The sequence below is a fragment of the Artemia sp. Qi Xiang Cuo genome, chromosome 1, assembly GCF_049724085.1.
Source record: "Artemia sp. Qi Xiang Cuo chromosome 1, ASM4972408v1, whole genome shotgun sequence".
In the NCBI taxonomy this organism is placed as follows: Eukaryota; Metazoa; Arthropoda; class Branchiopoda; order Anostraca; family Artemiidae; genus Artemia; species Artemia sp. Qi Xiang Cuo.
In genome coordinates, this window is record NC_142794.1 from 24,385,697 (window position 1) to 24,401,763 (window position 16,067).

Consider the following 16,067-nt stretch of genomic DNA (forward strand, 5'->3'; position numbering starts at 1 on the left):
GAAATTTTTTTAATATTTTTTCGTTCTTAGCTTGCATCTAAATCAAAAGTGCTATTGTCGGTAAAAACATTAATCAGGCTATGTGTTCCATGAAATAGTTGGAATGTCTATCGAATGACAGAAATAAGATTGAATGCTTAAAAAAGATAACTTAAAATCCAAAATAGTAACTTACCACAGATTTTTGAAGGCGAGAAATGGGTGTACAGTTTAAATAAAAAAAAACGTTTACAATGTATTGTCAAATAAAAGTGATCTTCGCATAAGATAACACAAGCTTGCAAACACAAAGACAAATTAACGCATAGAAGACAAACATAAGAAAAACCTGTTAAAATTCCAATATAGCAAAATCCGTAAAATGCGATATCAAGAAACGTTGGGTTCACATCCCAATACTTGCTCTCAAGCTCCAGTTTTGTCATTTCTTCTTTAGTCGTTTGTTCACTAGCTTTGACAATAGCTTTTCGTCTTTGATCTGTATCACGAACTTCAAATGCAACACCCACCATCTGAAAAAGAACACAAATGCGATCTCAACTTGATAATATAATTTAATCTTTCAATTTTAAACCAATTTGCTTTAATTCCCCATGTTTTATTCTTCTATCTTTTTTTTTTTAAGTGTTACTTTAATTTTTTTCTTTTTTTGGTCCATAACAAGTTCTCTTCTAGGATCTTTATTGTTATTGATGTTTGTGTTATGTTTTTATTCGAATAAATTGAATTGAACTGTGATCAAGAGTTTAATGAGGGGTAAAAAGGACAAAGACCACTAAAACGGTAAAATCTCAATAATTCAAACACTAAATTACTTGTCCTTGGTTCAGGACAAAAACTGAGTAGCAGCACTATCAGGTGCTACAATGTTAAGAACGGTCGTCAGCAGTAGTGGCGAGAATATGGAGGTAACATTTGTTATATTGTCAGCCCTAACAACAATACCCAGGACTGGGCTAGAGACACTAACGTATCTAGGATTTATGTTTGGGGGCAGGGGTACAAACAATGCCGGGAGGGGATAAAAAATGTTAGGGGGGGGTGTTAGAAGAGCTTTTTAGAATCATTAAGCTTTTTGTGTACAGAATTTGTTTACATGTATTTTTGTTACTCATGTACGAGTCGAACCAAACTTTTAGGCGGGGAGGAGGGTCAAACCGAGTAACCCGTCTCCTCTAAATATGGCCATGTTTAAAGGTTAGTCTAGACTTTTTTTAGTCTAGGGGTGGGTTACAGTGGAGCGCTTTTGAGGAAAATGAGTCATGTCCACGCTAGGCATGGCCAAACTGGAAGAGACTGAGCCAGCAGATGATGATTTCAAGGTTATGCCTTCTGCTCACATCTTTCTCTTACTGTTTCCTTTGGTATTCGGTCACGAGGATTCACTCTGAGCATGTGTCTAATGCATATCTGATCAATGGAGTTCATAGCCTGACCGTCAAATTCTTATATTGGGCGAGATTCATCGCAGCACAGGGAGCAGATCAGTCAATGAATTTGCACTCAGTTTTTCGTCCGAATGTTCATCTCTTCCTTTTCCGCGTGGTCAATACAGACGAGAAAAGATTCGCGAGTCTGCTACTTTACAGCCGTGGATTTCATATCTACATCCCCAACCTCTTTTGTGATTGGCCGAGGTATTTAAGCTTCTTGAATGGTTCAATCTACCAGTAATTCCGCGACAGGAGTGACTAAAATTCAGCGGTGGTCATGTCCATCATATCATCGGTTGTGACCTGCAGTGATATGGACATATTTGTTCATTACAAGCACTTCCCCTTTCCAGCCTTGGGAATAAATGTGAAAAACTAGTCCCTCATTCCAGAATGTACCCATTAAGCCGATTACCAATTAGCCACTCTCAAGTATCAATTGGCAGTCCCTTTGCCACCATTTCTCCATGGCAAGGCCACGCACCTAGATGCTTCACTGAGAGCCTAAGGATAAAGATATCATTTAAGACTCATTCCTGGTATTCACACCAATCTTCTAGGAAAAAGAGATGCCTTTAATTGAATTTCGTACAATTAATCACATATACTGACCTTTATATAATCACAAAATGACTTCTAACCCAAAATGAACAAAAACAGAGAACAAATAAAATACATAATTACGAACTGTGGAAACAGAGTAGTGAATCATTTTTTCTTAAACTTCTTGTACAAGAAATAATATAAATAAGATTCCCTTACAAGCATCTAAAGTAACCAGTAAGGGAGTGGTTTTTGCAACTCTTATTTATGCAAACTTATTTATTTATCTAATGTAAAAGTGGTTTTTGCAATCTTATCTGTAACTCTAACAAATATGAATCTATTTTCTATTCTACCTTAATTCTAAATATGTTTTCAACTAATTCAAGTCTCAACTGTTTCGTAATCCAACCTTAGCCTTACCTTCCTTAAAGTAACCATACATTAAATTTCCAATTTTTTCTTAAGAATTATTCTCAAGAATAAGAAGTCATATCTGATAGGTCAGCCACATCCATACTGTTTTGATTTCGCAAATTCACCACCACCCCTCAAGTGTTCTTCTCTAAACAAAGTAATGACCGCAATCAAAAGTTGAACGAACGTGAATTTGCAGCAGCAATAACCTTGTACGTTTCTCATGACTTTGAGTATTCGTTGTAATTTTTATCAATAATATTAGATTCATGAGCGGTTTCAAGACCAATTGAATCCAAATCAATGTCTACGATCTTTCTAGTGATTTTGTGTCTCATTGTTCTACGATTCAAATTGGCTGCAAGAAAGCACCTAGTTTTAATAAATACAGTTTTCAGTGTCAGATTGTGTTGATAAAGACATTTTTACCCATTTGGTGTAGATTTAGTACTCTATACAAATGAATGTCCGTGTTATCAATTTCTTCTTGATAAGCGGAAGCGGCTGGGTTAGTAACTCCTAGAACTGGAAAGTAGCAAACTTTCCATCTGGAAATGCATCCCCTATTTGAATCCAATGACTGGTCTCACACACCCAAAATTTGTGATTCTTAAAATAGAGTAACTTGCTAAGTGCACTTTGGTTGATTAGTGTGCGATTGTATTCTCATAGTCAATTCTTGCAAATAGAACCTACCAAATTCACATAATGACTGCTGCCTCTGCTCTGAAAAACAATATTGACTTGGCAGTAAGCTCCTAAGCATATTGGTTGATTCCTTCTTTTGAAGAGATGACAATGCAAGACGTTCAATTTCTTTGGAAACTGGGCCTTTCAAATGGGTAAGAGTACTTCGTGCATGCCGAAGAGACACTGAACAGTCGAATTGGCATAACACAAAGCGCTGTCGAGGTTACCTAGTCCTTTCCTGCCTCCTCCAATTCCAGACCTGTAAGGATTATGTAAAGTATCTTGTTTTGTTTTTTTTGCATATTTTGGAGACAATACTTCCTTAAAGCTTATTCTCCTTTTACTGTCTGCATACTATTGGATTTTTAAACTTGTTTCTGAAGCCCTTCATGTGTCTGCTCCTGTTTGCCAGTAGTGGTCTCAATGTCAACAATTGGCTGCTTAGGATTGTCAAAAAGACATGGAACTGGTCTGTACTTACTCCTTAGACGATTATATTCCATGATTGCGTCACTGTCGGCTATAATTTTTTTGGCATCCAACTCTATGAGATAAAATATTTGAAGGATAACATTGTTTAAGTGTAAATAAGCCACTGCTGAAGCGATATTGTTGGGAGTTATTCTATATTGTTGGCAATACTTCTAAGTAGCAAAAGGGTGACTTTTCCTTGAGTGTAGTTGTTAATTTAACCCCATGTACACACTGGAAAACAAGTTCTTTATTTGATTGTTTGCATCTTATGCGAGATGTAACGCCCAAGAGTCTTATAAGATTCTGCTTATAAAATTGTTATATATACAAATGCCCACCGACCCTAACACAAACACTTACCCATCTAACCACAAAAAAGCACTCACCACCAGCCCAACCTGAACTATCCACCCTTAACCCCAAAAACATACCCAATCAGACACGACCATCCAACCACCCACTGAACCACAACCTAGACTACCCAATCCTAAGCTAACCTACCGATCTGCCCAACCACATCCTACCTAACCCCAACCACCGAACCACAACCTAGACTACCCAATCCTAAGCTAACCTACCCACCTGCCCAGCCACATCCTACCTAACCCCGCCGACCGAACCACAACGAACCTACTCACCTGCCCAACCACATCCCACAAACACCCACCCTCCCAACTTAGCGTAAACTAACCTATCCACCTGCCAAACTCTATCTAGAAACACCCACCCACACAACCCCACACATCCATACAACCACACATACCCACCCCACCATACACAGCCGCCCACCCCAGCCACACATACAAAAACATCTACCCACCCAACAACACACACGCACCCGCCAAACCAGACACAGCCACCCACCCAACCACATACCCACCCAGCCACACACACTCATGCAACCACGTTGGTGTGGTTTATGGCTGTAACCTACGGTAATGACGTTATTCATTAGGTTATATATAACAGCTCAGTTTTTTAACAAAAAAAAACTCAATTTGTTGTAAACATTATGTCCTTTCAGGGTTGCAACGCTAGCGGAATGCTTCCGTTACCACAATAGGAAAAAACTCTAGGTTTTTTACTATTTGGAATCATTTATATTATTTTTTAACGAAAAGCACTAGATGTAGCAATTTACTTTCAAAAGAGTACTTAAGCAGCTCTCTATGACGTTCTAGTATCCCCCTACCGGCAGAGAAGGAGAAAACGAAAAAAGATGCTCCTATCGAAAAAAAGTGATTTCCCTTGTTATTCAGGCCAAGGGATTATAGTCGTTTTTGAAGAAGAAAAAGAACGGTGTACTTTAGTTTTGAACCGAGGCGGTTTTTAGGGCTTTCAGGCTTATTTTATTTTATGGGCCGTTAAATGCTGGAACGATTGAGCAACGAGTAACCTTACCTTCAGAGTAAGCATCATCATAATGGCATTTGTGAATGATGGTGATTTTTCAAGTCCAAAGTAAGTAGAGCATCTGAAGAAAACTAGATACATAAATGTGAAAGTTGTACTCCATATGTGACATGATCTATAAAAAGAAAGCAGCTAAAGATGCAACTTTAACTGAAATAATCAAATTTCAGAAAATTAATTTTTCGTACCATGGGTTTAGTAGCCTAATTCCTAGCAGTTGATTCAACAACATCAGATGTTTCTTAGTTGATTCACTTGACTCATTACAGAATAATAGCTCTGATTCTCTTAGAAAGGAAAAGTGAAACGCTATTAAATCCTGCCATCAAAGGATATTGAACACCTATAACAGTAAAAATTCAAGTTACCCTTTTTTCAGAAATCCTCTTAGTTCTACAGGTATTCAGTTTACTATGTTCTTTATCCACCATACTGAGCACATACACATTAATTTACAATCGAAGATTGACAGCTTGTGTATTTGCAAGCTCCACAAAATTTTTCATCCATACCACCTATAAAGATATCCATTCTTGCACATAAAGATTGTCTTGTTTGAACAGGATCTCCAAACCGGATCTCCTATCCGGTTTGGTTCATTTCGTAGTTGGCTGCAGGGCGTAATTTGATATGGGGCAGGGGGCAACTGTCCCTCTTCAGAACCCAGTTTGACTTTCCCCCAAGACCCAGTTTGCCCTCCCCCCCGCTGAAATTTAGTTTCTTTTAAAATCTTGTCAAAATTAAGATGATAAAACTGCATAATTTAAGCATCAACAGAAACAGATCAGTGCATATTTAACTTTATATTACTATAAAGTACCTTTATATTACTATACAGTACCTTTACAGTACTAAGTAGTACCTTTATGGTACCAAATGTTTTTTTTTAGTTTTTACTGTCATTTTCACTTGATTTGGGAAAACTGGCTCCAACGTTGCCCTTCTCCCCAGGATTTTGACGAAATTACGCCACTGGTTGGCTGTCGAAATGTAAACAGAATTTCTTGTCTGAAAACTTAGTTTATATTTAAAAATTCGATTCGCTAAACTCTGGTTTACAGATTCTTATTCTCATGTACCTTTAGGAGGGAAAGGAAGAACGTTTTTCTTCACAAAGCTTTCCCAATTATTCGACATTTCCTGAGAAAATCCCCCATCTTGCCAGCTGTATGGTGGCGTTTTACCTGGTCACGCATTGCAATGATTTGTTTATGTAATATGACATCAATTTATGCAAAATATCTATGAATCTAGCTTGCTACTGGCCAGAAAAACAAAGGATAAACCACTCTGGACAAGAATCCTTTGAGAGAGTGGAATTACAAAAGTAATGTCTTGTCTATCAAGTATTCAAAAAGAAATTAGTTTTCAACTGTTCAAGAGGTTTTGTTTTAAAATTTATGTTTTTCTTTTTTGGGTTATAAAAATTTTCTTTTTTAATGTAATTTATTCAAAAGTACAAGCAAAACAAAAACATCCAGTAAAAGTCAGACAGACATTAAATTCAGAAGAAATGTAAAACCGTCACTAGAAATCATTATAGGAGAAATATCACTAAAGAGTGATGACAAATATAACTAGGGAGTCACAAAAAAAATCAATATAGCTAGTGAAGAGTTTCTTACAATAACTTTTTTTTCTTTCTTTGTTTTAATATTCATCTTTTTCCAGGGAAATGCAAAACATAGCAAATACTACTACTACTACTAACAAATCACCGCAGCATCAAGCCAACTGAGGCCAACTCAGATACACACGATCCTACTCCATCCCAATCTATACAAACTCTCCCTTTTTACACTCTCCCAGGAAGTTCTTATTTCCCTTAAAAACTTTCTTTATGACATCCTCCCACTCCAACCGCGCATGCCCAGTTTTCCGTTTAGCCCTAGACGGTTGGTCGAAAAGAACAACATTCGGCAATCTGTCATCCTTCATCCACAGATCGTGCCCTACCTCAACCTTTCTCTCATTATAGTCGTAGAAAGCGAGATTGAAGCACACTTTTCGCACAGCCCACTGTTTGAAATAGGGTCAGTCAGCCGGGTACCCGGAACAATCCGTAAGCAATTTCTCTGGAAAACATCTAGTAAATCTTCATCCGGTTTATTGAGTGCCCGTGCTTCAGACCCATATTTGACCACTGTCATCACAGTAGCTTCCAATATTATAATCTTGGTTTGCAACAGATATTCAGATCAAGCAATTTATGTAGAAAAAGAAAGTACAATGTTCTTCCAAACCATTTCATGGACGGTTTGTGTTACTTTTCAGCAACTCTGTCTTTGGTAAAAACCAAAGTAACTCAAAGAGTGACAGGACAAAAGGTAAAAATACAACTGGTATACACTATGTGAACACTGGTATGCACTATATTCTACATTATCTCCCCTAAAGTGCTCTGATATTAGCACAAATTTACACCAATTTTAAAAAAACTTCTCACTTGATTGGTCAGTGAGTCAAGTTCGGTCAATTTTGAAAGAGATCAGCTTTTTCTCCTCCTCAATTGGCTAAAGATCCCTCTAATTACATTTTAGATTGTTTTAATATATATTTTGTGTACACTGTGTACACAGTGTACACTGGTATACAGTATATTCTAAATTCTCTCCCCTAAAGTGCTCTGATATTAGCACAAATTTATATCAATTTTAAAAGAGCTTCTCACTTGATTCATCAGTGAGTCAAGTTCGGTCAATTTTGAAAGAGATCAGCTGTTTCTCCTCCCAAATTAACTAAAGATCCCTCAAATTACCTTTTTTTGCGTACACTGTGTACACAGTGTACACTGGTATACACTATATTCTACATTCTCTCCCCTAAAGTGCTCCGATATTAGAACAAATTTACACAAATTTTAAAAGAACTTCTCACTTGATTGGTCAGTGAGTCAAGTTTGGTCAATTTTGAAGGAGATCAGCTGTTTCTCCTCCCAAATTTGCTAAAGATCCCTCTAATTAAATTTTATATTGTTTAAATATATATTTTTTGTACACTGTGTACACAGTCTACAGTGGTATACACTATATTCTACATTCTCTCCCCTAAAGTGCTCTGATATTAGCACAAATTTACATCAATTTTAAAATAGTTTCTCACTTGATTCGTCAGTGAGTCAAGTTCGGTCAATTTTGAAGGAGATCAGCTGTTTCTCATCCCAAATTAGCTAAAGATCCCTCTAATTACCTTTTAGATTGTTTTAATATATATTTTGTGTACACTGTGTACACAGTGTACAGGGGTATACACTATATTCTACATTCTCTCCCCTAAAGTGCTCTGATATTAGCACAAAGTTACACCAATTTTAAAAAAACTTCTGACTTGATTGGTCAGTGAGTCAATTTCGGTCAATTTTGAAGGAGATCAGCTGTTTCTCCTCCCAAATTGGCTAAAGATCCCTCTAATTACCTTTTATATTGTTTTAATAAATATTTTGTGTACACTGTGTACACAGTGTACACTGGTATACACTATATTCTACATTCTCTCCCCTAAAGTGCTCTGATATTAGCACAAATTTACGTCAATTTTAAAATAACTTCTCACTTGATTCGTCAGTGAGTCAAGTTCGGTCAATTTTGAAAGAGATCAGCCAGTTCTCCTCCCAAATTAGCTAAAGATCCCTCTAATTACCTTTTAGATTGTTTTAATATATATTTTGTGTACACTGTGTACACAGTGTACACTGGTATACACTATATTCTACCTTCTCTCCCATAGAGTGCTCTGATATTAGCACAAATTTACACCAATTTTAAAAGAACTTCTGACTTGATTGGTCAGTGAGTCAAGTTTGGTCAATTTTGAAGGAGATCAGCTTTTTCTCCTCCCAAATTGGCTAAAGATCCCTCTAATTATCTTTTAGATTGTTTTAATATATATTTTGTGTACACTGTGTACACAGTGTACACTGGTATACATTACATTCTACATTCTCTCCCCTAAAGTGCTCTGATATTAGCACAAATTTACATCAATTTTAAAAGAGCTTCTCACTTGATTCGTCAGTGAGTCAATTTCGGTCAATTTTGAAGGAGATCAGCTGTTTCTCCTCCCCAATTGGCTAAAGATCCCTCTAATTACATTTTAGATTGTTTTGATATATATTTTGTGTACACTGTGTACACTGGTATACACTATATTCTACATTCTCTCCCCTAAAAAGCTCTGATATTAGCACAAATTTACATCAATTTTGAAAGAGCTTCTCACTTGATTCGTCAGTGAGTCAAGTTCGGTCAATTTTGAAGGAGATCAGCTGTTTCTCCTCCCAAATTGGCTAAAGATCCCTCTAATTACCTTTTAGATTGTTTTAATATATATTTTGTGTACACTGTGTACACAGTGTACACTGGTATACACTATATTCTACATTCTCTCCCCTAAAGTGCTCTGATATTAGCACAAATTTACATCAATTTTAAAAGAGCTTTTCACTCGATTCGGTCAGTGAGTCAAGTTCGGTCAATTTTGAAAGAGATCAGCTGTTTCTCCTCCCAAATTGGCTAAAGATCCCTTTAATTACCTTTTAGATTGTTTTAATATATATTTTGTGTACACTGTGTACACAGTGTACACTGGTATACACTATATTCTACATTCTCTCCCCTAAAGTGCTCTGATATTAGCACAAATTTATACAAATTTTAAAAGAACTTCTTACTTGATTGGTCAGTGAGTCAATTTTGGTCAATTTTGAAGGAGATCAGCTGTTTCTCCTCCCAAATTGGCTAAAGATCCCTCTAATTATCTTTTAGATTGTTTTAATATATATTTTGTGTACACTGTATCAGTGTACCACACGTGTACACTCACTGGTATACATTACATTCTACATTCTCTCCCCTAAAGTGCTCTGATATTAGCACAAATTTACATCAATTTTAAAAGAGCTTCTCACTTGATTCGTCAGTGAGTCAAGTTCGGTCAATTTTGAAAGAGATCAGCTGTTTCTCCTCCCAAATTGGCTAAAGATCCCTCTAATTACATTTTAAATTGTTTTAATATATATTTTGTGTACACTGTGTACACTGGTATACACTATATTCTACATTCTCTCCCCTAAAAAGCTCTGATATTAGCACAAATTTACGTCAATTTTGAAAGAGTTTCTCACTTGATTCGTCAGTGAGTCAAGTTCGGTCAATTTTGAAGGAGATCAGCTGTTTCTCCTCCCAAATTAGCTAAAGATCCCTCTAATTACCTTTTAGATTGTTTTAATATATATTTTGTGTACACTGTATACCAGTGTACACACTGACACTGTGTACACAGCGTACACTGGTATACACTATATTCTACATTCTCTCCCCTAAAGTGCTCTGATATTAGCACAAATTTACATCAATTTTAAAAGAGCTTCTCACTCGATTCGGTCAGTGAGTCAAGTTCGGTCAATTTTGAAGGAGATCAGCTGTTTCTCCTCCCAAATTAGCTAAAGATCCCTCTAATTACCTTTTAGATTGTTTTAATATATATTTTGTGTACACTGTGTACACAGTCTACACTGGTATACACTATATTCTACATTCTCTCCCATAGAGTGCTCTGATATTAGCACAAATTTACATCAATTTTAAAAGAGCTTCTCACTTGATTCGTCAGTGAGTCAAGTTAGGGTCAATTTTGAAAGAGATCAGCTGTTTCTCTTCCCAAATTGGCTAAAGATCCCACTAATTACCTTTTAGATTGTTTCAATAAATATTTTTTGTACACTGTGTACACAGTGTTCACTGGTATACACTATATTCTACATTCTCTCCCCTAAAGTGCTCTGATATTAGCACAAATTTACACCAATTTTAAAAGAACTTCACACTTGATTGGTCAGTGAGTCAAGTTCGGTCAATTTTGAAAGAGATCAGCTTTTTCTCCTCCCAAATTGGCTAAAGATCCCTCTAATTACCTTTTAGATTGTTTTAATATATATTTTGTGTACACTGGTATACACTATATTCTACATTTTCTCCCCAAAAGTGCTCTGATATTAGCACAAATTTACATCAATTTTAAAAGAACTTTTGACTTGATTCATCAGTGAGTCAGGTTCGGTCAATTTTGAAAGAGATCAGCTGTTTCTCCTCCCAAATTGGCTAAAGATCCCTCTAATTACCTTTTAGATTGTTTTAATAGATATTTTTTGTACACTGTGTACACAGTGTACACTGGTATACACTATATTCTACATTCTCTCCCTTAAAGTGCTCTGATATTAGCACAAATTTACATCAATTTTAAAAGAGCTTCTCACTTGATTCGTCAGTGAGTCAAGTTCGGTCAATTTTGATAGAGATCAGCTGTTTCTCCTCCCACATTGGCTAAAGATCCCTCTAATTACGTTTTAGATTGTTTTAATGTATATTTTGTGTACACTGTGTACACAGTGTACAGTGGTATACACTATATTCTACATTCTCTCCCCTAAAGTGCTCTGATATTAGCACAAATTTAAACCAATTTTAAAATAACTTCTCACTTGATTGGTCAGTGAGTCAATTTCGGTCAATTTTGAAGGAGGTCAGTTGTTTCTCCTCCCAAATTGGCTAAAGATCCCTCTAATTACTATTTAGATTGTTTTAATATATATTTTGTGTACACTGTGTACACAGTGTACACTGGTATACACTATATTCTATATTCTCTCCCCTAAAGTCCCTGATATTAGCACAAATTTATACCAATTTTAAAAGAACTTCTGACTTGATTGGTCAGTGAGTCAATTTCGGTCAATTTTGAAGGAGATCAGCTGTTTCTCCTCCCCAATTGGCTAAAGATCCCTCTAAGTACATTTTAGATTGTTTTAATATGTATTTTGTGTACACTGTGTACACTGGTATACACTATATTCTACATTCTCTCCCCTAAAGTGCGCTGATATTAGCACAAATTTACACAAATTTTAAAAGAACTTCTGACTTGATTGGTCAGTGAGTCAATTTCGGTCAATTTTGAAGGAGATCAGCTGTTTCTCCTCCCCAATTGGCTAAAGATCCCTCTAATTAAATTTTAGATTGTTTTAATATATATTTTGTGTACGCTGTGTACACTGGTATACACTATATTCTACCTTCTCTCCCATAGAGTCGCTGATATTAGCACAAATTTACACAAATTTTAAAAGAACTTCTGACTTGATTGGTCAGTGAGTCAATTTCGGTCAATTTTGAAGGAGATCAGCTGTTTCTCCTCATAAATTGGCTAAAGATCCCTCTAATTACAATTTAGATTGTTTTAAAATATATTTTGTGTACACTGTGTACACTGGTATACACTATATTCTACATTCTCTCCCCTAAAGTCCCTGATATTAGCACAAATTTACACCAATTTTAAAAGAACTTCTGACTTGATTGGTCAGTGAGTCAATCTCGGTCAATTTTGAAGGAGATCAGCTGTTTCTCCTCCCAAATTGGCTAAAGATCCCTCTAATTACAATTTAGATTGTTTTAACATATATTTTGTGTACACTGTGTACGCAGTGTACACTGGTATACACTATATTCTACATTCTCTCCCCTAAAGTACCTGATATTAGCACAAATTTACACCAATTTTAAAAGAACTTCTGACTTGATTGGTCAGTGAGTCAATTTCGGTCAATTTTGAAGGAGATCAGCTGTTTCTCCTCCCAAATTGGCTAAAGATCCCTCTAATTACAATTTAGATTGTTTTAACATATATTTTGTGTACACTGTGTACACAGTGTACACTGGTATACACTATATTCTACATTCTCTCCCCTAAAGTGCTCTGATATTAGCACAAATTTAAACCAATTTTAAAAGAACTTCTCACTTGATTGGTCAGTGAGTCAATTTCGGTCAATTTTGAAGGAGATCAGTTGTTTCTCCTCTCAAATTGGCTAAAGATCCCTCTAATTAGAATTTAGATTGTTTTAATATATATTTTGTGTACACTGTGTACACAGTGTACACTGGTATACACTATATTCTACATTCTCTCCCCTAAAGTGCTCTGATATTAGCACAAATTTACACAAATTTTAAAAGAACTTCTGACTTGATTGGTCAGTGAGTCAATTTCGGTCAATTTTGAAGGAGATCAGCTGTTTCTCCTCCCAAATTGGCTAAAGATCCCTCTAATTACAATTTAAATTGTTTTAATATATATTTTGTGTACACTGTGTACACAGTGTTCACTGGTATACACTATATTCTACATTCTCTCCCCTAAAGTGCTCTGATATTAGCACAAATTTACACCAATTTTAAAAGAAGTTCTGACTTGATTGGTCAGTGAGTCAATTTCGGTCAATTTTGAAGGAGATCAGTTGTTTCTCCTCCCAAATTGGCTAAAGATCCCTCTAATTAAAATTTAGATTGTTTTAATATATATTTTGTGTACACTGTGTACACAGTGTTCACTGGTATACACTATATTCTACATTCTCTCCCCTAAAGTGCTCTGATATTAGCACAAATTTATACCAATTTTAAAAGAACTTCTGACTTGATTGGTCAGTGAGTCAAGTTCGGTCAATTTTGAAAGAGATCAGCTTTTTCTCCTCCCAAGTTGGCTAACGTTCCCTCTAATTACATTTTAGATTGCTTTGATATATTTTTTATTATCTGATTAGATTATATCAAAATTAATAATTCCCCTGATTTCGTCAAATAAACAACTGACACGTTCGAGATAAGATATTGATGTCGAAAACTTACTATCACAAGCCAAAATAGGCCGAATTCGAATTTCGGAGTCCATAAAAAAATAAGCAAGAAAATTATAACAAAATTAAAGCAAAAAAAGTGACAAACAATGCTAAAACTAAAATATCGGAATGATATCGAACCCAGAAACCGAATACAGCTTTAGTAACACACTGCAGGACCGAAGTAAGAACCTCAGTAGTCAAGAAGCGTCGTTAACTTGATACAATACAAATTCTGAAAAAGCACCGATGGAGACATGAAAATAATAATAAATAAGCGAAGTTATTTGGTGGTTGAATTAATTAGATTTTAGTAAAACAGTCATAAAGCTCACTCTATTATGAAAATTTAAAGAAAATACAAGACAATCATCAAAATGATGAAATCTCGAAATAATGAGACCCCAGCTTCCATGCATAAATGCCTGAATCAATCGCTTTAAAACTAAAAAAAAAAATTAGACAAATGAATTTGATTCTGATTGTGACCTGCCTTTATCAAGAAACATTTAAGTAATCTGATTTCCTTGATGGAAAATGAGAAATCATTTAATTACCCTCTACCCTCATTTACCTCAATTACCCTCATTAATTACCCTCTGAAAAGAAATCATTTAATTACCCTGCATAATTTTACATGCAATATATAGCAACCATAATAAGTAAACAAGAAAAAAGCCACCACGTTACTTGCAAATTTAAAATAAAATGAAAATAGCACGTATGTTTCGGGGGAATGAAGCATCCTTACAAGATTCGGTCCCGAGGCCTTTTAAGATTAAAAATATATTTATACTTACAAAAACTTAAACACTTTTACTGATATTTTTTTTGGAGCTAAGACAATTTTGACGACAGAAATGGCCGTCGGATATGGCAGAAGATAGTTTGAGTTTAAGCAAGGTGACAGGTTGGTTTTGGAAGGTTGAAAATTCTTGATATAACAGACATGATTTCAAAATATAATTTATTAGCGTGGCTCCATGTGAAAAGTAAAATCCGTCGTCAATTATTACAGAATATGGACCCATCCTTTTCCAGCCTTTCAAATTTTTGTTTCAATGCCATCTATTGCTAAATAATATAGATGGTGGCATTATAAAAAAAACACGTATTTTTTGGAGCAAGTTATGTTAGACGGCAAAAATGGCCGTCGGATATGACAGTAGATAGTTTGAGTTTAAGCAAGGTGACAGGTTGGTTTTGGAAGGTTGATTTAAGTGGTGCTAAATTTAGGTTAGATGTTGAATGTGGGGACAATGTTTTTTAAGCCTGATGGGACATTCATATGCGGTCACCTTTTAGCACTGTCCCAGTAAACAGCCATTTGTACATTTTGTGAAAACAAGGAAAATTCTACAGAATTGCGTTAGTAATTTAGAAACAAGAGAAAAGAGAAGAACGGGAAAAGAGAAGAAAGGGAGAAAAGAGAAGAAAAGAGAAGAAAGGGAGAAAGATAACCTAGACTTTAAAATAAACCTACCTTCTTAAAAATGTGATTAAAAAAGCATTGAAAAGGATAACAATAAGTACATGATATACATGTGATCCAGGAACCAGAAGACTAATAATGAGACCAATAATGAAACCAAGGAGCTTTTGATTGCCGCCATATGATTCAAAAACTTTCCCAAAAACAATTGTAAACACGACAAGTGCAAAGTACGTTATATCGTCAGCTATTCCCATTTTTATTATGAAATCTAGACACCAGATCCACCATGCTCAGTGCCTTATTCCATCACCACTGTTCCGAGCCTGAAAAATTAAAGCATGACAGTTTAATGTAAAAGCAATTTTGTGAAAGGATAGTAAGAAACGAAAGCTATAGAAAGAAAATATTTGTGAAAGGAAAGAAAAGAAAGGTAAGAAATAGAAAGATAAAAAAAACAGCTGCATACACCTTTTGTGAAAGGATAGAAAGAAAGGAAAGCTATAGAAAGAAAATATTTGTGAAAGAAAAGAAACTAAATATAAGCCATAGAAAGATGAAAAAAAAAAACAGCTGCATACACCTTTTGTGAAAGGAAAGCTACAGAAAGGAAATATTTGTGAAAGAAAAGAAAAGAAAGGTAAGCCATAGAAAGATGAAAAAAACAGCTGCATACACATCCCCAAACCTTGACAAAGAATATAAGATGATCTTATAACAAAGCAATGGGTGGTGTAAACACACAACACTGTAGTTAAAGGCCAAAACTTTCTTAACAAAGAGCCCACAGGACTAAATTATGAGGAGCTTCGCCTTCATCCTCCGTTTATGTGCAGATTTTAACAAAGAGACTTTTAATCCATTAAGACCCCTTGAAAATATTCAAAGAGCCTCTTAACAAAACACAAATAAGTACTCTGGGGATGAGAGATTTGCACCAGCTTTAGAGAGGAATTTATCTCCCAGCCTCCTTCCTTCGCGTTCAGAG

General features: G+C 35.5%; 1 protein-coding gene across 1 annotated transcript; it reads right to left on the reverse strand.

Annotated features, from left to right (window-relative positions):
• Window positions 1–122: 122 nt before the first annotated feature.
• On the reverse strand, window positions 123–15,505 carry LOC148956134 (membrane-bound acylglycerophosphatidylinositol O-acyltransferase mboat7-like). Its single transcript, XM_089094089.1, has 3 exons — window positions 15,131–15,505; window positions 4,959–5,085; window positions 123–512 (listed from the first exon to the last, which is right to left on the reverse strand). Exons 1-3 carry the CDS (start codon window positions 15,334–15,336, stop codon window positions 138–140), a joined length of 708 nt encoding a protein of 235 aa, XP_088950215.1. The 5' UTR covers window positions 15,337–15,505; the 3' UTR covers window positions 123–137.
• Between the last annotated feature and the right edge of the window lie 562 nt (window positions 15,506–16,067).